The 21,587-nt window shown below is 41.4% G+C and overlaps 1 protein-coding gene across 1 annotated transcript; it reads right to left on the bottom strand.

Moving 5' to 3' along the window:
• Positions 1-1,224: 1,224 nt before the first annotated feature.
• On the bottom strand, positions 1,225-19,960 carry tes (testis derived transcript (3 LIM domains)). The gene is made up of 7 exons (XM_028585498.1): positions 19,737-19,960; positions 13,611-13,696; positions 10,020-10,530; positions 7,272-7,844; positions 4,333-4,548; positions 4,044-4,202; positions 1,225-2,680 (listed from the first exon to the last, which is right to left on the bottom strand). The coding sequence occupies exons 1-7, from the start codon at positions 19,761-19,763 to the stop codon at positions 2,489-2,491; spliced, it is 1,764 nt and encodes a 587-aa protein (XP_028441299.1). The 5' UTR covers positions 19,764-19,960; the 3' UTR covers positions 1,225-2,488.
• Between the last annotated feature and the right edge of the window lie 1,627 nt (positions 19,961-21,587).

The following is a 21,587-nucleotide window of genomic DNA, read 5'->3' as shown; positions in this document are numbered from 1 at the left end:
ATATGCTAATTAAAATGCAGTTCATGTGTATGTATAATGGAACTGTGATACCGCTTGTTTCTCAATAAGCAATATTTAAAGGCCCTGCACATCCACACGTTGTACTGATTACATATCTGCTCAGGTTGAAGCCATGTTGGGAATTACATGAGGTCACCACACTAATTGCACAGAGGGAGCCTTTTCACTGAAGACATGTCGTAGCACCAAATCACAGGTGTAAATACTAACATTAACAATGTCTGTATTCAATTTCAGTAAGCCTGTTCCGCTGTCCTTATGTTGCATACTGGCTCATTGTAATGGTTCACTAGGACATTTAACAACGATAAACTTTGAGCCAACGAGCTACACGCTGAAAATGCCAAGTTTTGAAGATAATTTGGTTCGTGCAACAAGGCAGGCCTGCTTGGTTCTTTCGGGGAACGATTTACAAAGAATGTTTGTGGCATTTACTGTCTAACTGGAACGTTATGGGACCAACGGTGGGGTGTTGTAATGGACAAAACACACACGGGTGCGCGGTCACGGAAGGCTTATATCATGTAGACGCGCCAACAGTTTTGTCGTCATTACGTAGAATTCCTCATGGGGCCGGCAGAAACTACGCATCATAGCTTTAATAATATAGTTTTCTTTTGCGGGGTGCAAATGTTTCACCAAAACAAGTTCCTTCCTGAGACTATTTAGCAGAGCTGCATCCCGAGCTTGGCGCCGCCCAAGACGATTGTGATTGGTTTCAAGAAATGCAAGCAACACAGAGTGCTTTTTTCCCTTCCTATCCTGGAATGTATGTGTGGTGTAGGAGTGGAGATAGGTCTGGCAATGCAAAACTACCTTTTCCGTGACTTTCTGCATGACTGGTTGTTGTAGAGCATGTAATCCCCTATGCTGCCACATCACATCAGCTGCTAACCTTCACTGGCTGCTACATGAAGCCTGAGGGCCCTGGCAGCATCCACTAGACCAGCAGCTATGTGCTGCTGCTGCGACAAACTTAACAGGAGAGTGAGAGAGATGTGCCGTCCGGTCTGTACACACACACACAGGCCTGAGAAGAGGTCCAATCAAGCGTAAGTGAAAACACTTGTGTGGGTGGACCACAGCTGTGTATGGGGCTTTAATTAGCCGTTAAGTTAAAAACTCAACTGCATTATACAACAGGGAATTAGCTGTAGCTCCAAGATCATACAAAGATATTAGTCAAAATAATTGGAAAAAAAAGTCATTTAAAGTGCACTTTATTGCATGAAAGGGAAAATACATGGCACAAAAAAACTAAAAATAGAGGACACAACTGTTTTATAGTCCTTGGGTACCATGCCATTCCTATACAACAACTTGACAGTGTTTATATTCACCAGGAGCCCAGTGGATGATCTAGGTAGAATTGGATGAAAAAGAACACTTATTTTCTGCACTTCATGATTGGTTTGCCTTTTTCCTTTTATTTAGACAGAATTATACAGGTTTTATTTTGCTTGTAATCATTACTTATTTATCTAAATTACGTTATTATGTGGACTGAGGGCTAGAGATCACTTTATGGAAGCTAATGGAGGTCCAAACACCTGTGAAATTGAATAATACAGAAGCTGGATATTTCTGAAGATCATGTCAATTCTACAGCATTTTCTGAGGATATAGTTTGCAGTATTATTGGACTGTATTACACAGGCTTACCAGTTCATTAGTAGAAGGCAATGCAATCCAATACACCAATACATTTTTGCACTTTGTTCATCCCCATTAACATACACAAGGTGGACGGTAGACCGGGTACCTCATAAACTGGTAGTGTATACTGGAAGATGTTCACATCGTTTTGTATTCACCTCATTGGATTATGTGCAATAAAACAACTACAGTAGCCAAATATTCTGTTATCAGATATAGGGCAATGTACTTCAAAATCTCTCATGGAATTTTTTCTTTTCTTCAGTTAGATCTGGCATATAGTGCAATGGAAGCAAAGCAACCCCAAACCATACCAATATTTCTGGTTGTATTGCTGCATAGAGGAGAGTGAGTATCCGTAGTTTTTCTATGAAGGAGTAGCATAGCGCTGATACAATAAAGACACAGGTTTAACATAAAAAAAAAAAACTGGATTGCAAAAACTCTGACCAATACAAAATTAATCTCTTCGGTTAGAAAACGGTGCAAAATCGACTTGTTGAAATAAGAGGACTGATTTTAAAGGCAGATAAACTGAAGGAGTTTAGGGGTCTAATTGAGACGGATTTATCAATACTGTGGACAAAAAGAAAAGAGCACCCAAAGGCAAATGGACTCCCTATTATGGTACTTCTCTACATGTATATCAGAGGTATCAGGCACTCTATTTTATGTTAACAACCACAATCCGACCCTTCCCATCCGCAGCTGCACTAGTGTTTCTTTTCCCTGCTCGGGTTCTAGTCTACGCCGAACCCGTCCTGGTTTCACACATGGTTGTGGAGAAGATGGAGGGAGTTGTTTTGGCCCTCTAAGCCATGGTTTTCTTCTTGCACTCCACAGAGCAGAAGAGGAAGCGCTGCACCGCCATGAAGCGCTGGCCGACCAGGCACTTGGAGCAGCCGGAGCACTTGAAGCACTGTGGCTCGGCGTGCCAGTGGTACTCGCCGTAGGAAACCCTCTGGGCCTCGGGCTCTACCGCCTTCTGGCAGGACGAGCATTTCTGGGGATGACAGAGGATATGTTTATTGTCAAGCTTTTCACCTTGATATTTTACATTTTTCTCCATTCATTTTTCTCCAATAAAGCCAATTCTTCCAAGGCATCTTTTTGAGACAGTAATCCACGCCTTTGTCACCACTAGGGCTGTGTATTGGCAAGAATCTGGCAATACGATACGTGGGTCACAATTCAATATATTGCAATATATTTCAATACTGTGCATGAGGCGATATATCGGGATTTTATTAAAGTATAATTTTAGAAAAACTAATATTTAAAAAAAGACATGATGTGCTTAACAGTCAAATACGTTTACTTTAGGTAAACTATTCAGTACACAGAAAATCAAACTGCCAGTTTGGGATTGTGGTTCCCAGGTTCTTAGTGAGCTAATGTTTATATGCTAAAGTAGGCCAAAGTTCAGCCATAGCAAGGACACTAGTGGTGTGTCTCAGCATAGCCATCTAGCAGTAGGGGGTTTAAACACAACATAAATGTGAACCACTGTTTTACATGAACATTTTTGAATGTTAAAAAAAAAGAAAAACCTGATATTGCCTTTTTGAAAATCAATACAGTATTGGAAAATAAAATATTGCGATACTCAAGTGTATAGATTTTTTTCTAACACCCCTAGTCACCACTAGGCTGGATTACTGTAATGCACTGTATGGGGGGGTCAGTGGGTCCTCTGTCGCCCGTCTCCAGATGGTGCAAAACGCCGCTGCGCGTCTTTTAACTGAAACACGAAAACACGAACACATTTCCCCCATTTTAGCCTCACTCCACTGGCTGCCCGTACATGTTAGGATCCACTTTAAAGTTCTTTTATTTGCTTTTACATCCCTCAATGGACTTGCCCGACTCTATAGTACATCTCTGAACTGCTACACGCGTATACACCAACGCGTTCTCTCCTGTCAGCTGATCAACTGCTCCTGAGTGTCCCATAAACTAAGCATGAGCTTAAAGTAGGGCTGGGCAATAGATCGATATGATATTGATATCGTGATACGAGACTAGATATCGTCTTCGATTTTGGATATCGTAATATCGTAATATGACATAAGTGTTTTCTTTTCCTGGTTTTAAAGGCTGCATTACAGTAAAGTGATGTACTTTTCTGAACTTATCAGACTGTTCTAGCTGTTCTATTACTTGCTTTTTCCCCACTTAGCCATTATGTCCACATTACTGATGATTCTTTATCTAAAATCTAAGTGTGAAGATATGTTGTTAGAGCACCAATTGTCAACCCTAGAATATGCTCTAAGATACCTGAATTGAGATTTGGATAACAGCTTCCAACAAACTAATACTAATATACAACTACTTTCAACTATTTAAAAGAAAGTGTGTCTTACCACAGCGTAGCTCTTCATGTAGCACGGCTGGCAGACAGGCTTGTCATTCTCCATGACATAGGTCTCTCCGGCGAGGATGCAGTCACAGTCAAAACAGCAGAAGTGCTTCAGATGCCAGTTTTGGCCCTCGGCCTGAGTGTACTCATTACTGAAGATCAGCTACGGACCGACACACATCAAAAATGTAGATTGCATAGTGCTACCAAAAGTGATGCAACCAGAATCACACAAGTGTGAACAAAACTACTGACAATTTTTTGAAATAACAAATGATCATATCCTCGCTCACCTCATCACAGCCTCCGCAGCGCGGCTTCTCGCTGTCTCCGTAATGGCGTCCACAGTACATCTTCCCTTTCTTCCAGAAGTAGATCATGTCCACCAGTAGCTCGTTGCAGGTACAACACACAAAGCATGCCGGGTGCCACATTTTGTCGTAGCCGGCCCGCTCAGCATAGACAGCCGGCTCGCCCACACGCATCGGCTGCTGGCAGTGATTGCATGACTTGGAAGGAGAGAAGAAAAGAAGAGATGGTTAGTAGATAAGTTCCTAAAAGTACAAGTTAAGGAAAAGTTGTTAGGCCCGGTGGCAGGTGTCACAGACTGACGGCAGCATTAACGTAGAGCCAAATAGTTTCTGTGACAACAGAATCATGGACGGAATCGCAAAATGGGGAATTTCAATTAAACAAAAAATTCCCCAGAGGGGGTGGGGCTTAGGTGGGGGCAAATTAGGCCCGGTGGGCCACCAGGCTTGCAATACACTGGGGGGAACCCTGTAATGTCTTCAGTGTGTTTGTTTTGGAATTTTTCTTTGTTTCAGCTCAAGTGTGCTCTGTTATTTGGCCAAATTCTAATTGTTGCATGTACATTAGATGGAGTTCGAACTATTATGTGATATTTGTATATGTAAAACAATAATGTGTTAGAACAGTCAGTTGCATCCTGTCCCCAAAAGATTTCTTTCATCCCCTTGAATAGTAACAAAGAATTATTATGTACTTCCAGTAGGTTTACACAAAGGCCAATATCCTTCTCTTTGAGTCCATTTCAAAGTCAAAAAGGCCTCCTCTGATCTGAAAAAAAAAAGACTATTTTATAACGGAGCATTTGAACGTTTTGCCTTGGATCACTGTACTCCCTGAATGGTAGAATGACATATTGTACTGCTGAAATTGTGTGGTATTCTCCTTTATAACACGGTGACCTGACACTGGTAGAATTAATTAAGATGAGATGACTGCTGGTGGAGTTAAAAGTGAAAGTAGAGATAAGTAAATAAAAAGTTGTTAAGACACTCCCAGCTAGGAGAGAAGAGTGTGTTCTTGACACTGTGCAGTCAAGTATACTGTGTGCTCAGAGAGTGAGAACGAGAATATAAGAACAACATGGGAACATGAAAAAGAATTTGTAACAGAAGAGAAAGAAGACTGCAACGGAGAACATGTTTATATCATGAGACTCAACATTAACCACCGATTTTTAACTGGCTTCACATGACACTTTGCCCCATTTTAGTCCAATATCGGTCATTTTGGTCTTAGTCGACTAAGATTTCTTTAGTCGATTAGTCATTTTTTAATGCTTTTTCATGCTGAATTACTCATTTCCAAAAGAGTTATGAGCACATCTCTGGTAAACACGAGATTTAAAGTGGTGCTTTTGCATGCATCTCTGCGGAGAAACTCAGTTTTACAGATCTGTCGATTAAATCAACTAATTGATTAGTTTCCATTGTGTATTTCCACCGACTGCAGAACGTCTGCGCAAAATAAAATACACCGTGCTCACGGCGGATCATATTTCCCTGCACTACACCTTGAAAACGTCATATTGGATGGAAACAAACTGTTGTTGGTTTTGTGGTTCTGTTTATAGAAACTACATCCTGTTATATCGCGCGATCACACGTGCATTCGCGATATCTCGTGGGTCCTCGTGACTACAGCTGTCAGTCATGGCTGGAGCTGCTGTGCAACAAATTTGGACCTGGTGGGTATTGAAGGACGGCGGAGCACGGAGCCGACACGCAGCGGAGCCGGTCCGCAAACGTTCCGCAGTTGGTGGAAATGAGGGGTAAGAATTTCTGAAGTCGAGGACAGCCCAACTGCACATAGTGATGAATTAATATCCATCATCCTGAATGAAGAAGGCTGATTCAGAGATGGTCTCACGGCTCCATCTAGTGTTCTGTCCTGGAATTATTACTGACAGTAATGCACTGTGGAAACATCGGGGGAAATCTACTTAACTACTGCAATTTAGTCATCAGGTTGTACATATGAATTTGACCTTGTGCTTACATGATTAACTGGTGTAATAAAAGGAGTTGATCACACCTGTGATGGACCTACCCAATTGGTCACTTGAAAGCTGAAGAGTATTGTTCTGCTTCACACTTCCCTTTTTGTTTTTTTACTTTTAAAGTCAGAAAATGTGAACCAATCTGGGGGCAAAAGGGGGAAAATTCCTCATTTGTTGGCTGAGTAGTAACAAAAAAGCATTGTTTGCACTCCAGTTAGTGTAAAATGTTGCCAACAGCATAACATTTGGAGCACTATTGCATTCATTTATTATCTGAGTCCACTACAGTACAGTGCCTCTGGGTGTAGATGAGTGATTCACTTTCGGTGTACAAGGACACTTCTGCTGTTATGTCTTCTCATTGAGGGAGGATCTGCCTTAACTATTCTGGCCCGCTTCTTACTATATTGTAGCTATAACATACAATTCTGTTCTTACAATGTATTGGTACTGGTAAATATACTGTATACTATACTGGAATGAGTTGTTGGTACAGGAGGAATACATGATTTTCCCCCTTTCTTTGGTCGTAACATTTATAAAACCATTTGCAAAAAGACCCTTCGGTATATTAACTGCACTTAACTAGCTATTGGTTCATTGAAACTGCAGTGGAATAGGCACACAGACAATATGCCACTAAGCCAATAACTTAGTATCATTGCTTATCGACTTTCAGTGGAATCATATTAAGATGATACACAAATAACTGTATCAGTTAACAAATTAATGTTGTCCAACTAATGATTCTGAACAAGTTGTAATGTGTGCTTCAACGGTGAAACACAGTTCATTGTTTTTTTGTCATATTTCTATATATCCGTATCAGGAATTATTCTCATTAATACCGTGATTATAATTTCAACCAATGAATCTGGCCTGTATGCCAACACAGTGTAGATGTACAGGAAGGTGAGTGCTTACAAAGGCCTGTTGTGGTAGTCCAGCTTGCTGAGCTCCAGGGAGGACAATGGCTCCAGCGGTGGCTGCAGTACCCATGGCTCCACCAGCTGGCCCAAAGCCAGCCAGTCCAGTCCCGGGCCCTGAAAGTGGTCCAGCACCACCAGCTCCAGCTCCTCCAACCCCTGCTCCAGGTCCAAATCCAGCCCCAGCACCAGCACCAGCCCCAGCCATAGGCCCAACACCTGGGCCTGCAGCCCCTGGCCCAGAACCAGCACCAGCTCCAACCCCAGCAGCTCCAACTCCCGGTCCAAACCCTGCCCCCCCAGCACCATGTCCTCCTCCTTGCCCTCCTGCCTGAACCAGAGCCATTTCTTCAGGCAGCACAACATCTCCGACCCCCAGGGCCTCGTCTTTGTACTTGCGGACGAACTGCTGCATTAGCTTGACCTCGGCGTGGCTCAGCTCGTGGCACTTGGACGGGTCCTGGTCGTGCTCGGGCAGCTGGCGGGCCATCTGCTGCCTACGGTAAGCAGCCCCCTCTGTCCCAGCCACCGGACGTTTCTCTGGCGGGAGCAGCTCGATGTAACGCGCCGCCTGGAAGTCACAGGGAAAATGAGAAGAAACAGTTTAGCTCAGGGATAAAGACAGATTGTATGAAGGACAGAGACGAGAAAAGTGTACAGCGAGCAGTTAAGAACCAATCAGAAACAGAGTAAGGAGACATTCTTGAAAACCACTTTTGAAACAGAGGCTTGTGGTGAGAGAGACAAGCAAAACAAGGATCCTGCAGATGCAGTACTAGACTAAACAGATAAAGTTAAAGTTCTGGTAAAAAATCCCCTTGTTAATCATCATTCATTGTTATTATTATTTCAAAAATGCCTGCTGAACAATCTTAACTAAACTGGATGTTATTGGGACCTCTTGTCAACAAAGATTCAGTTAATAGTAGAGCCCGACCGATAAAGGCCGATATTGATATAAATATTTGGTGATTTTAAAATCCAATATTCGGATGTATCGGCCGATATATATATTTAAAAAGAATCCAGATACTGTAACAAAACATATTTCCCTAACAGTTATTTGTAGTTATTTATGAGTCCTAAAGTAATATGATAATGCAGTTTAAAAATGAATTGTTTGTTTTATTGTCACAACAGAACAGAGAAACATCAAAATATATTAAAGTTCTGATAAATAAAATATATAAAAATACAAACTTAAGATATGAAACTTAAAAGGGTTAAACACAAGTGTTGCCAACAGGGCGTTGTAGAGCTCCCTCTGGTGGACAAACTATACAACGCCAACACTCAGAACATGGTTGAGGGTGTTTCGTCCGTTTTTATTTTATTTTTTAAATATTCATTTATCGGCCATACTGATACCGATAGTTTGGAAAATGCCTAATGACGGCCGATAATATCGGTTTGGCTCTAGTTAATAGTTGCTCTATGTGGCCGGGTTGGGTCAGTGGAAGAGCAGGCGCACATATACTGAGAGGCTTATGCCTCGACGCAGAGATCCAGGGTTTGAATCCGACCTGTGACAATTTCCTGCATGTCTTCCCCCTCTCTCCCCCTTTCTCACCTAGCTGTCCTGTCAAAATTAAAGGTGGAAAAGCCCCCAAAAAATTAATCTTTAAAAAAAACTAAGAAAAGTATTATGACAGTTGACTCTTTCTGTTTCAGGATAACTTAAAGACTCCGACAGGCTGGTTTTCATTAGGCTTTGGCAAAATGCCAGAGCTTTCCTGCGACCACAGTGTGTCTTGTGTACAAAACTAAACAAATGGCAATGATTAATCAATAACTAAGCCTTTAGATGGAACACACACCCACATGGTATCGCGTGAAAGGTTACAGCAGAGAACCGTCTTATGCTGAGGCTACCAGTGAATAATGGCAAAAGCAAAAGTTATTTTATTGGACGATTAAAACTGCATCACCCATAAAGCTTGGCTGTAGCTTCAACCAATAGCTGGTGTATTTGTCTGAACACCAAAAGTAGTTGTCACTAAATATACATTACTGTGAATAAAGTGATTCCTACTTGCCTTCCTTTTGCAGTGGTGAAATGTAACATAGTACATTTACTCAAGTACAGTACTTCAGCACAAATTTGAGCTACTTGGACTTTACTCGAGTCTTTTCTTTTTATGCTACTTTCAATTGTACTCCACAACATGAAACGATTAGCCGATTAAACACGTTGATTTTTTGAGTTGATTGACTGAACTGTTTTGATCGTTTGGTTTCTAAAATGTGAGAATTTTTCTGCATTGAGTACTTTTATTTTTAATACAAAGCACCTTTTCCTGATGATACTTACATACTTTTACTTAGGTAACATTTTCAATACAGGGTATTACAGAGTAATTTTTACAGTGTGGTATTGGTACTTTTACTTAAGTAAAAGGATCTGAATCCTTCTTCCACCACTGTCCTTTTGATTAAACTATGCAGTTATTAAATGATTAGTCGATTATCAAAATATCAACTTTAACGCTTACTTTGTTGGAGCCCTTTTTATTTATATAAGATAACTGTGTTGGCCTTTAAGGCCTTTATTTGTGACAGGACAGCTTAGACATGAAAGAGGAGAGAGAGGGGGAATGATACGCAGCAAAGGGCCGCAGGCAGGAACCGAACCCGTGGCCGCTGCGTCGAGGACTGAGCAACTGTACTGTATATGGGGCGCTTGCTCTCCCACGTGAGCGACCCAGGCGCCAGTTAGAGCCATTTTAGCACTAGTTTGAACTCTTACCAGATACTTATTGGCTACTGGTGGTGCCCACTCATAGGTGACAGACGTCATTGGCACATCTTTGGGGACTGGTACCAAAATGGCTGATGAGGCGCTGACAGTAACAGGCACTTTGTTAGCTCTGACAGGTGTGACGCAGGCTGGCACAGGCTGAGGCTGAGACTGAGACTGAGGCTGAGATTGAGGCTGAGACTGAGGCTGAGACTGAGGCCAAGGGCTGCTGGTTGCTGAACCTGCAGTGGCTCCGGCAGGCTGCACAGAACCAGCTGTGGCAGAGGGGGGCACCACTGTGGAAGAGGCACTCGGCGGTACGATGTAAGCAGTGCCAGAGCTGGGCAGAGTGATGGTCACCATGTTGCCCTGGTAGCTGGGGAGGCCGTCCGTCTTCAGCTTGGCGATGAGCCCGGTGTACTTGGTGTCCTCGAACAGCTTGCCTACCTTCTTGTTCTCCTCCGAGTTCATCTGCACGTTGTGCTCTGTGAGGCCACATTTGCAGTTTCTGCAGATTTTTCTGCAGGGGAGAAGAAGACGAAAACATTTTTTTAAAGATTCACAAATACGTTCAAAGTGTTTCAGTGTGAGATGGAACGACTGTTTCATGCATCAATGTGTAGTAGATGTACATTGCCTCACGCTTTTCTATGTGAATTCCTAAAAAGTGATTCATATCATGTATTGATGCTTGATTCTGTGTGGAACAACGTCTCCATTTTTCTAATTGCATACATATTATGTTGCTTTGGAAATGTACTGAATATGCCGCTGATTTCATATGCTCTCTTCATTGTCTTTTCTTTTTTAAACAAAATTCTTTTGGAATTTTTCTTAATGCAAAAATTATCATCTGCTTCAACTTTGCTACAATTATACACCAATAGAACAAGCCCAGTGTTAAATTCATATTGAAATAGCTGCACTTCTCACATGCCTCAACACAGCTTGCTTCATATTTGCAGAGTAAGTATGACAGGATTTGTGACTACTAGACACGCTTCAGCATGTACAGGCCCACAGGTTTCTCTCAGCAGTGTCAAGCTTTTTAAACCATGTTTGATTTGTATGGATGAGATCAACAGCAAATCAGAAACCCTTTTTTAAACAAAAGGATGACCTAATAAGAAGAAAAGTTAAGTATACACATACATTTAGTTAAATACATACATACTTGTAATTCACTATTATTATAAATATTTATAATTATGTATCAGTATTAGTCACATAAACTTGAGTGCATCCTTGAGGTCCAACAAAAGTGTTAAATGCATTTCTTTCCTCACAAAAAAGCTGAGTGTTTTAAATCCAGAATTATTTGCATCCATGTTTACAATCTTGCATTCTTCTTCTTCCCTTCCTTTTCTGGCGCACGGCAGCATATCTTGGCATGTTACCGCCACCTGATGATCTGTGAAGTAGTGTGACACCACTGGTAGGACTGTGCAATACGTCACGCGTGTGCATGCACGTGCGTCCTCTACAGACGGATATCGTTCAAACATTTTGATACAGCGACTTAACTTAACTGTTCCTCAACGAGAGCCTGAACAAAGCCAAAACTGCACTGGGGACCTTTAATGGTAATTAAATATATCAATCCCTCCAGAAAAATGTGATTATGCAATCGCATAATTCAATGCATAATCAGCCAAAGGCCGCATTTTTTCAAATACGCCGCACTTTCCCCGTATAAATTCATCCGATTTCCACGCGAAATATGCAGGGCTTGCATGATTTCATAATCCTCGCATTTTTTTTGCAAAAAAAGTCACATATATCTTTGCAGAAAGTTGAAAAATGTTGTGTTTACTTCACACAAGAGCAGCCATTTTCCCCTGTTGCCATGGGAACGTTATGAAGTGACGTAATTATGCGACGTGAACATCATCGAAAAGCAACGTGTTGGGGGAATCACTTTTTTTCTCTTTTTCATCAAACCGCAATTTTTGCAGGTTCCCGCAATTTCATCGCATAAAATTGCATAAATATCCCGCATATTCCATCGCATTCTTTAAGAAAACGTGCCGCATTTTTCTGGAAGGACGGATTTATCAAAAATATGAATTTGTAGCATTGTTTTCATATTATTTTTGTGTTTGTTTTGGAGTTGAGGAAAGCCTTAAACTAGGCATGTTGTAGGCCAGACTGTAACAGTACAACATTCCTGGCTGAATTAAAACCACACAACAACACACAGACCCGTGGAGGGCCTTTGTGCTGGTGCTGCGGTGGGCATCAGGGCACCTGTTGCTGTCTTCAGGAAAACTAGCCAAGTGTGGCTGATTGTCCAGACAGAACCGCATTTCATGAACCACTGGTCTAAATAGATGCACATGTTGTGACAGAGAACCCTGGGTAGTCAGTACACGGTCCCACGCTTTTTCTTTTAAACAACCGTGTCTACCATGGTGTCTCCACTGTAAGTTGTGTGAGCATCTTTGTGGAGGTGTGGCTTGGAGGGCAGTTCTCAGCTTCTAATTACACTTATTTTGTTGACCAGAAGCCCCCATGAAGGCTCCACCCCCCCACACTCTCAGCACTAATCAGGCATAAAGTCATCTTGTGTGGACTCACACTGGCCTGATATTTCCACTCTCGTTTTGTTAACAATAAGCTGATGGGACGGGGGACTCTATTCAAAGACAAACATGAAAAGCGGCTGTTCTCAGGAACAGCATGTTCCTATAGTGCCATAACTCCTGCTGCTATCGGAGTATTTATTAATTAAGCAAAGACGAGAGTGGTGTTATTGACCAGTCTGGCCAATGAATATGAAATTTGATTGGCTCTTGTATTACTCCAGGATGAATGGGCTGATGCTTTTCTTTAATGTCCTGTTTCATAATGATATACTAACATACTTGGCAGCTGCCCAATAGAACATGTTTTTACTGTGGCCCACTATGCAGCTCCACCTGAGGGGCTCAGTGTTTTGCTCAACAGGCCCCTTTAAACCATAGATGCTGCTCATTTACTTTCTGCTTATTAACCTAAATGTGTCTAGTCTAGACCAGGGGGTGATGCATAGACCGTATAAGTAAAGTCTAAACAGCTTGATCGACCCTTAGTGGCTAGATGCAGTGTAGGTCATATAATCCTGCCCCCTCCATGTTAGCAGATGGGACATGGAGCAAACTAAAAAAATCACAAGTACAATTCAAATAACCTTTTAGCAAATATGGTTTCTGTTATTTTAGGTAGTTCTTTTCACACGGATGTTTGTTCAAGTGTTCATTTTTCTGATACATTTTTATTTTTATTAGTTATTCGATGCTATAAAAACGAAGTGAAACGTCATGATTGACAGCTGTGATTGACTTGCGACTTGCGGGTGTATGGGCGGGACTTCGACACGGCAGCGCCTCTGCTCGACCACTAATGCGCAGACTCTGGCTCCAAAATTACAAGAAGGCAGTGCGCGTATCCGGGATATTTTGGCATCACTCCTACAGTGAGAGGAAGTGGAGATGCGGCGTCCATCTTTATATACACAGTCTACGGTGTAGACACAGGGAGCCGAGTGATCGAGAATGGATTTGCCGCTGTCAATGTGTCTATGACGGTTCTACCCGCTGACAGAAGCTGTACAGTACAAACCTCCAGAAATGTAGTTCAAAGCCTTCACACTTGTCCTTGCATTTCAAACAGGCCGCTCCAGCCCCAAACTCGTGCCCGAGGGTCATCTGTAAACAAAGCACATGAGGGAGATTACAAGCGCTATCACAGTTTTGTTGGGACTGTTTCCCCACTCAAAAGGAAATGCCCAGCTTCCTTTAGGGCAAGGCAAGTAGTTGGGGCATAAAATCCCAAATTTTAAGAGGCTATTTGCGCTTAGATGAATTACAAACTAAACTAACAAGCTGTTGTGGTGATACACTATAGATGTTGGTCTACACTATAGACCAACATCAGACTGGATAATCCCAATATTCCCAGACTCATTGAGAAGACATTTTTGATGCTCAACATTGGAAATAATGACTCTGGACAGAAAATGGTTTAGGAGGTAAAAAGACATCTGGAAAGGACAACAAAACATCCGAAACACACATTTGGTTGGTTTAGCCAGCTTAATTTGGTGGAAAAACTGTATTCAAAGTCATTGTAAGCCTTCTTATAGTTCTGATGATTTGTGATCCAAGCAAAATTGTTTTTGTCTTTGGAAATATTTCAGCAACAATCCTCTTCAATACCCGAAACTGGAATCAGGAGTTGTATCTTTCCCAGTTTTCTGGCTGGTTGCTCTGCTGCTCTTCTCTCCTCAACATGTGCATCCTTTTCCCTGGCTTTAGTGTCAAGCAACGCTCATGCCAAACTCAGGCCATTAGCGCTGTTTACGACCTTATATGGTCAACTATTCAATGCTGTTGAAAGCTTCGTGGAATCCCAGTAGGCACCCCTTTTGTCAGGAGACGTTTTTTTCACACAAAACACACTCACTACTAAGGAATGCAGACAGTGACTTCTGGTTTTAACAGCAGAGCCATGTTGCCAATATTTAAACTTCCATTACACCTTCAAGAATAGTGAGACTTTCTTCCCCTGGGAGCCGTTGAGGAGTTCACCAGCATGATTTGTTATGGTAATTTACTTTTGCAAGAAGCATAAATATAATTTTTGGGGGTAAAATGTTGAGCTCAGTTTATTTTAGTCATACAGAGACATTACAGAGAACGTTCTCTGACTTTGACTGAACCCATCACCTACTTTAATCCTGAGCAATCTATTTATTTCTTAGTTCTTACCTACATAATTTCTTTAAAATTGTATTAATATAGGTTTTAAACTCGGTGTATTTGGTACAATGTTTCAATGCATTATGTAAAGCACCAATATATGGAATGTGCTATACATAAATTAGCTTGCCTTGCCTTACAGTACGCTGCTAAAAATGTGTTGGGTTTATATGGTAACAGAAGTAAAGCAGCTGATCAATTGTAATATCAAGAGCAGGCTATCCTTCCTTTCCTCTTTCCCTTACACTTGTTCTAACAATTCTCTCTATCATGCACTGAAGAACAAGATCACAAAATTGAGCAGACATTGAATGCCATCTTTCAGTGCTAAATCGTTTGGGATTCTCGGTGCAATAATCACATTCCAGTCGTCCGTACTAAACAGCACTGAAGTTAGATACCTTGATTCTTCTCAGAGTGAACAACATACTTGCTTGTTAAGTTTGTCATCTGGCCTTTTCGGAGAATCTATGGTGTTCATTTAAAGGCACTCTGGATGACAGCATCTGCTAAATACCTCAAATACAAAAGTAAATGTAGGGAGTTAAAGCTAACCGAGCTAAGTGTGTTCGCTACTTGAAGTCGTTTTTCCATTACATGGTACCTGCTCGCCTCGCCTCGACTCTACTCGACTCTACTCTACTCTACTCGCCTTTTTTTGTTTTCCATTATGAAAAAAAAAAAAAAAAAAAAAAAGTCCCTGGTACCTGCTAACAAGAACTTTGTTTAGTATCACCTCCGTCGAGGTCCCCAGCAAGCTGAGGCGATACCAAAAGGTGACGTGAAAACCTGTAGACTGCTGATTGGTCGGAGAGAATCGCCACTAATCAGTTTTCGTTGCTAGCGACAGACGGGGCTGTCCTGAACAAACCCCCCATTTTGAAATAGTTTAGCTTTAGTTTTTTTTGCCGCCTCCAGCTTCTTTTGAAACAAAATGTGTCTTCTGGCAAACAGCCACATGCCGAGAATCAAAAACAACACACCTTCGACGGTCTGTGTGTGTCGCGTTAGGTCACGGCAGCTTCCTGCGCCGTCGATACGACGACCAGCCACGCTCGCCTCACGCATGAGTCGGTACTAAATCTGCAGTGGAAAATGGAGGACGGGGCACCGCGGCCGAGTTGAGCTGGTACTAGCAGTGGGTAAGCGCCATAAATATTTGTCTCGGGGCATAGCAAGGACTACTGGCCATTTTGGGTGTGTGTGTGTGTGTGTGTGTGTGTGTGTGTGTGTGTGTGTGTGTGTGTGTGTGTGTGTGTGTGATTCCTTGGAACAGTTTTACATACTGCATGTTGATCAGTGACTTTGTATTATGACTAAGCCTGTGATGACACTCTGCAAAAAAGGTTGTTCAGACACCGATTATACAGTTCCAAGTCCGCTGAGTCATGTTGTGAGTCATGTTGTTGCAACAGGCCAGAGCTGCAGACCAGTGGCCACTGTAATGACAGCAGTCACTGGCTGGGGAGCCATTCTCATTTCAGCAGGCTACCTGCTCTCAGACCACCACATTTTGTTTCTGCAACATCAATAAAAATCCCAAAACACACACCTTAAACTTATTTGTCAACTATTGTACCATTATATCTACAGTATCTCCTTTCTAATACAGTGCAGCAAAATCCCCTGCTGTTTCATTGCTTAATCCTTAGCAGAACCAAACTTTGCGCATTAAACATGTCAGCCAGGTTCGAGGAAGAAGAGTTTAATTCAATCAAGCCAGTCTCACAATTCACAAACTGCTTTTTCTATATTTGGGCTAAGCAGCACTTTCCTGATTCACACCGTAGCAGATGTTTGGTTTCATTTTACAATACTTTATATCATGAAATACTACAACACACCTTCTCCTTTGACCAATACGTCTTTATTTTGATCCATCTGGGGATGATAAATATACTCAGCTATTTAATAATATCAAAAATGTATTTTAGTTCTTGCTTCATGCTGTCGTTTTGGAGACCGTTCTCTTTTTTGATAGATTTTTTATTATTTTTTTTGTTGGTGGCATTTTTGTGATTGCTTGCCAGAGAAAGTCCTGCAGTGTGTTGGAAAGTCCAACAGAGAAATCTAAAATGTATTTTTAAGCAAACATGAGCTGAGGTCATTTTTCCCTGTTGTGAAGTTGTCCTGTAACATCCTTCAACGACCGTTCAGGTGTTTAGACCAAGAACAGGACTCAGAGAAAGATCACCAGAAACAACTTCAATTTAACACAATTGCAGTGATGATAATTTCCCAGCCTGCACACAGCATGCTCATTACCCCGACCTATTACCTCAGCCTTCTGTTGTGGAAGACGGCAGGAGCTTAATTGAGCCTAACATTACCTAAACGCACAGTTTGCTTTTCTTGAAAAGGGCAGTTATACTTTGACGGTAATTGCAGCAGACTCCCGCTGACTGAGGCGCTCCCAGTGGCCTGGAGCTCCAGAAGCCAGAAACTGGACACTTATCCCCTCCAGGGATTATAGGCAGATGTCAGACTGGGTCTGTCTGGGTCATCCAGCTGCTCAGACCCACTTTCCAGTTGCAGCTTACTGCAGATACTGTATCAGAGTTTCCCTCCTTGTATTGAAAGCCTGGTGGCCCACCGGGGCCTAAGTTGCCCCCCGCCAGGCCTAAGCCACTGGGAATTATTTTTAAGATTTTTTTTTTTTTTTTAAACTACAGTTACAGTGGGGCGGCTCGGTTGGAAACTAGGGCTGCTCGATTATGGGAAAAAATATATAATCACAATTATTTCGGTCAATATTGAAATCACGATAATTTAACACGATTACTCGTTGACTTCTGGAAAGATGTTGCAATTACTGAACTTAAAAAACAGTGGAAAAATTTAAATAAATGAACAGTGTAAAAAAAAAGAAAAAAAACATATACAACTGTGAACTTTGCCTGAATACTTTTCCTATTGAAACTTTATTTTTTTCATTCAGAACACAAAGAGAAAATAAGAGTTTACTTGCAAAACTAACTGTGTGTCAATCACTGCTCATGCACATGCATTCATTCTCCCTTGTGGGGGGAGGGGCTTAGGAGACCATTTTGGGCTTTAGCAGAAAGGGGGAGGGACTGAGAAGTTGTCGATGTTCATATTTTTTGGCTAAGTCCTGGATCTTCGCAATTCTACCTACAGCACCTTTAATGTAGTGCCCTATGAAATCTGTCTTATAGCTTTTTTAAATTCTCCATTTCGCGATTCTGTCCATAATTCTGTTAGAACAGAAACTATTGGGCTCTACATTAATGCTACCATCAGTCTGTGACCGGCTCCCACCGGGATAAACAACTTTCCTGGGGGAAACCCTGCTGTCTACGTGAGTTTCCTGTGCTTAAATGGACTTGACTTTTTTTTTTTTTTTGGCCTCACTGACCAGCAACTAGCAAATAAAAAAAAAAATGCCAACAGTCACATGAATACATGTTGGCTCTATTACAAGCTGGTGAATTCCTTCACCTTGGCAAATGGAAATCTGTTGGGTGATCCTGCTCCAGTCAAAAAATCTAACTGCCTACAAAAAAAAAGAAATCAAAAAGAATAATCAAATAAAACCTGGTAGAAAGACACAATGGCTGGAGAGTCCTGGAATAGTACACATTGTGGTTAGAAAACTATAAATTATAGTTCCATGCCACACATGTAGTATGGGCATCATTATGTGCTTCACCCAATTTTAATTGACAGTTTGTCTCTGGACTTAAACAAGAATCACTGCTTCATGTGAATTACGCTGGAAACATGCTGCAGCTTCCCTGCTACACACATCCCATCACACTAACAGTTTTACCCCTGCAGCAATCTGTGCTGCCCTTTGCACTGCGGCCAGCTATCTACAGGTCTATGCAAGGATCCCAAGCATCCCACAGGGAAGACATGAATCATGTGTGTTAACAGCTATTTCAGCTATACTGATTATATGTTTTGGATTGGCTTTCAGTATACAACTTTACAGAGAGAATTTAAAAGCAAATGTCATGTTACACTGTCATTATCCATGGGTAGACTAGCCTAAGCAGAAGGAATCAAATGGATGCAAGACATCCAAAGCATGAAACACACTGCCCTGCAATGATGGACATCTAAAAATCCACTCTCTGATCTTAAGTGAATGAACATTCAATAGACAAGCTCTGTAGCCTAGTCTAAATATAATCCCTTTGTGAAAAGTGAATCTCACTTTCAGAGAACCACAGTGAAGTCACATTGCAGACTAGACACAATTTCCTCCTCAATTGCATGACCAAATTCCATTTATAAAATCCCTTCATTTTAGATCATATTGCTTAAAAGCTTATGTAGGCTATATTAAGAGGAATACATGACTTCATGTCTTATAAGAACTGAGGGGAGTTAATTCGGCGACTGTATAATTCAAAAGGCAATTCTTACTCTTTCATAAATCACATTTGCATTTTACGGCCAGGATGAAATAGTTGTCATTGGCACTACAATACCAAAACATAAATTTTGTATAAACTAGAAGGTTTTTCGAGCACAATATCCTTGCCGAACTTTGCAATTGGTTATTTTGCGTTTGGTAAATAATTGCTAACATTTTAAAAAGCTTGTGAGTTTTGTTGTTACGCAAGGTAACACTATGTAGTCAAAATTTCAAACGCAGTTTTGTCGTTGAGTTTTTTCCGATGGGAACATATTCTCAAAGGGAAGTAACCTTACTAAAGAAAAGAAGGGTAGGCTACAAGATTAGTTTGGTAAACCAGTCGACCGTGCTTGTTGCTATCAACAAGCTAGTGCTGATAGGTTAGCTCGTATTATATAGATAATTTAATTTCAATTTTATCAATGAAAACGCAAAAAAAAAAAAACATGATACTGAAAACGTCTGAAATGAAAGCCGAAAAACAAACACGAAAGTCTGTCTGTGACACTGTAACTTTCCTCGCCACCTGCCCCGTGTTCGGCACACCTTTTCAGGGCGTTCCCCGGTCAGTCGAGATACCGAGAACACTGGGGGGGAGCTTACCTTCTTAACTTCCTTCTCTATATCCATTTTTGTCTGTCGGCGCTGAGTTTACTTGGTCCAGACGAAGCGAACAGATGTGCGGCTACTAAAACAACTGTCAAATCCCAAAACTGATAGAAAACGGACCAGAGAGAAATAATACAAGAGCTCGGTTCACTCTCCGTTTATTTCTTCGGAGGTCCTGCTCCGCACTGCTGTAAAGTTAAACAGAATTCACAAAATAGTTTCCGGTCACAGCTTTCAAAATAAAACACTTGTTCGCAAGGTCTACATATACTGTAACATGTAAAGTCGATGTAAGAAATGATGAAAAAGCACATATGCCATGAGCACCGAGCAGCGAGTCCCCGGTTCGATTCCCTAGTCTCTTTTCCCCACATCTATTTTCTCTCTCCACTATCACTATGACTGCCCCAAAATTATCTAAAAAAGAAATGAAACTAGAACATGTCAGTTTATGTGAAACAAAAGTAAAATGTACAAGGGAAAGAAATATTAAGCAATGTGTAGACTCATTGAGTAAAATGTAAATTTTTGGAATAAGTCAATGCCAAAATGATAAATACATTTACATAAACGCGTTTTTTTTTTTTACAAGAAAGGAGGGCACTAAATGAAGAGCATGTAGGCTAGTGTCCATATCATTGACACAACATTTCCTTTTAACCCTTTCCAAAAGTAAATTTAATTCGACTACCACCACACTACTGCAGAACGTGGTTACATGCCATGAATATTGGATGTATGTTGAAGCAGAAATATAAGTTGAGCTCGTCATTTTCCCCCTCTTATTTTGAAAATTCGGTTTCCTTCCTTTCGGAAAAAAACGTTACGTCCGTTCATTAGCTTGACGCGGCATTCACTGTGGAGGTCCCGTTCACTTTTCATTGATTTTCAAAGGGGGACTTCCGCTATGATGGATCGTCATATTGACCAATAGGAAGAGAGAAAGTGGGTACTAGAGCGCAGGGCGACCAATCAGGGAGCAGCAGAGGCTTGTTCTTGTCACAACAAAGGAAATGATACAATTTTGACAGATTCAACCTGTTTTAGTGCTGATTCAAGATTTTCTGTTTTTCTCTAGCAAATAGTTTACTTTGTATCGTCATTATCACGATGATGAGATTTTGAAAGGCATGCTGCAAAAAGAAAAGAAGACAAATATGACTGTAAATGTGGTGAAATATGCCACAAGGCCACAACAACAACACAAAAACATTAATTTTTGAATGCAGTGGTAGGCCTACACATCGGAATAAGCCTGGGATACGCACACAGTGACACAAACCACAGCTGGTTTGTTCTGTGATCCGATTCGTGGTTCGTAATGAAACGCCTGTAAAACAGCTGCTGTGTTGCCTCAGTGACAGGAAACAATGTGTTATAGCAACTTCCTCTGTGAACTGCTGCTGGCCTTTTTTTTTTTTTTTAAAAAAGGAAACAACCCTGTCACACCCTGACAGGTCAGATGGTGTTATCTGTCAAGAGTCCGGGTTTGATGAGTGTGGATGCTGTTTATTCAGCCCCGCTGTGCTTTCACTGTGATGTCTGATCTATGCTGTTTGGTATTCACCATCTGCAATACAGAATTCCCTTAAATGTTTCAGCATCTATAAACTCTCAGACAGCTGTTTTCCCCCTTTTGCCAGATATGTCGTCATTTCTTCTTCAGTATCCAAAACTTAACAGAACCTCATCTGTAACGAATCTGTACGATGCTGTGTCCTGCAGCCCGATATCTGACTCAATGACATCATGTCACCTTTATGTGACAAGAATACATAGGTTTTGACAACGGACAGAGGAATCAACACTTAACAACAATAGATATGATGCCTAAAAATAAACCCA

The sequence above is a fragment of the Perca flavescens genome, chromosome 8, assembly GCF_004354835.1.
Source record: "Perca flavescens isolate YP-PL-M2 chromosome 8, PFLA_1.0, whole genome shotgun sequence".
In the NCBI taxonomy this organism is placed as follows: domain Eukaryota; kingdom Metazoa; phylum Chordata; class Actinopteri; order Perciformes; family Percidae; genus Perca; species Perca flavescens.
The sequence above is the reverse complement of the archived record's forward strand: the minus strand, read 5'-3'. Positions and strand labels throughout refer to the sequence as shown.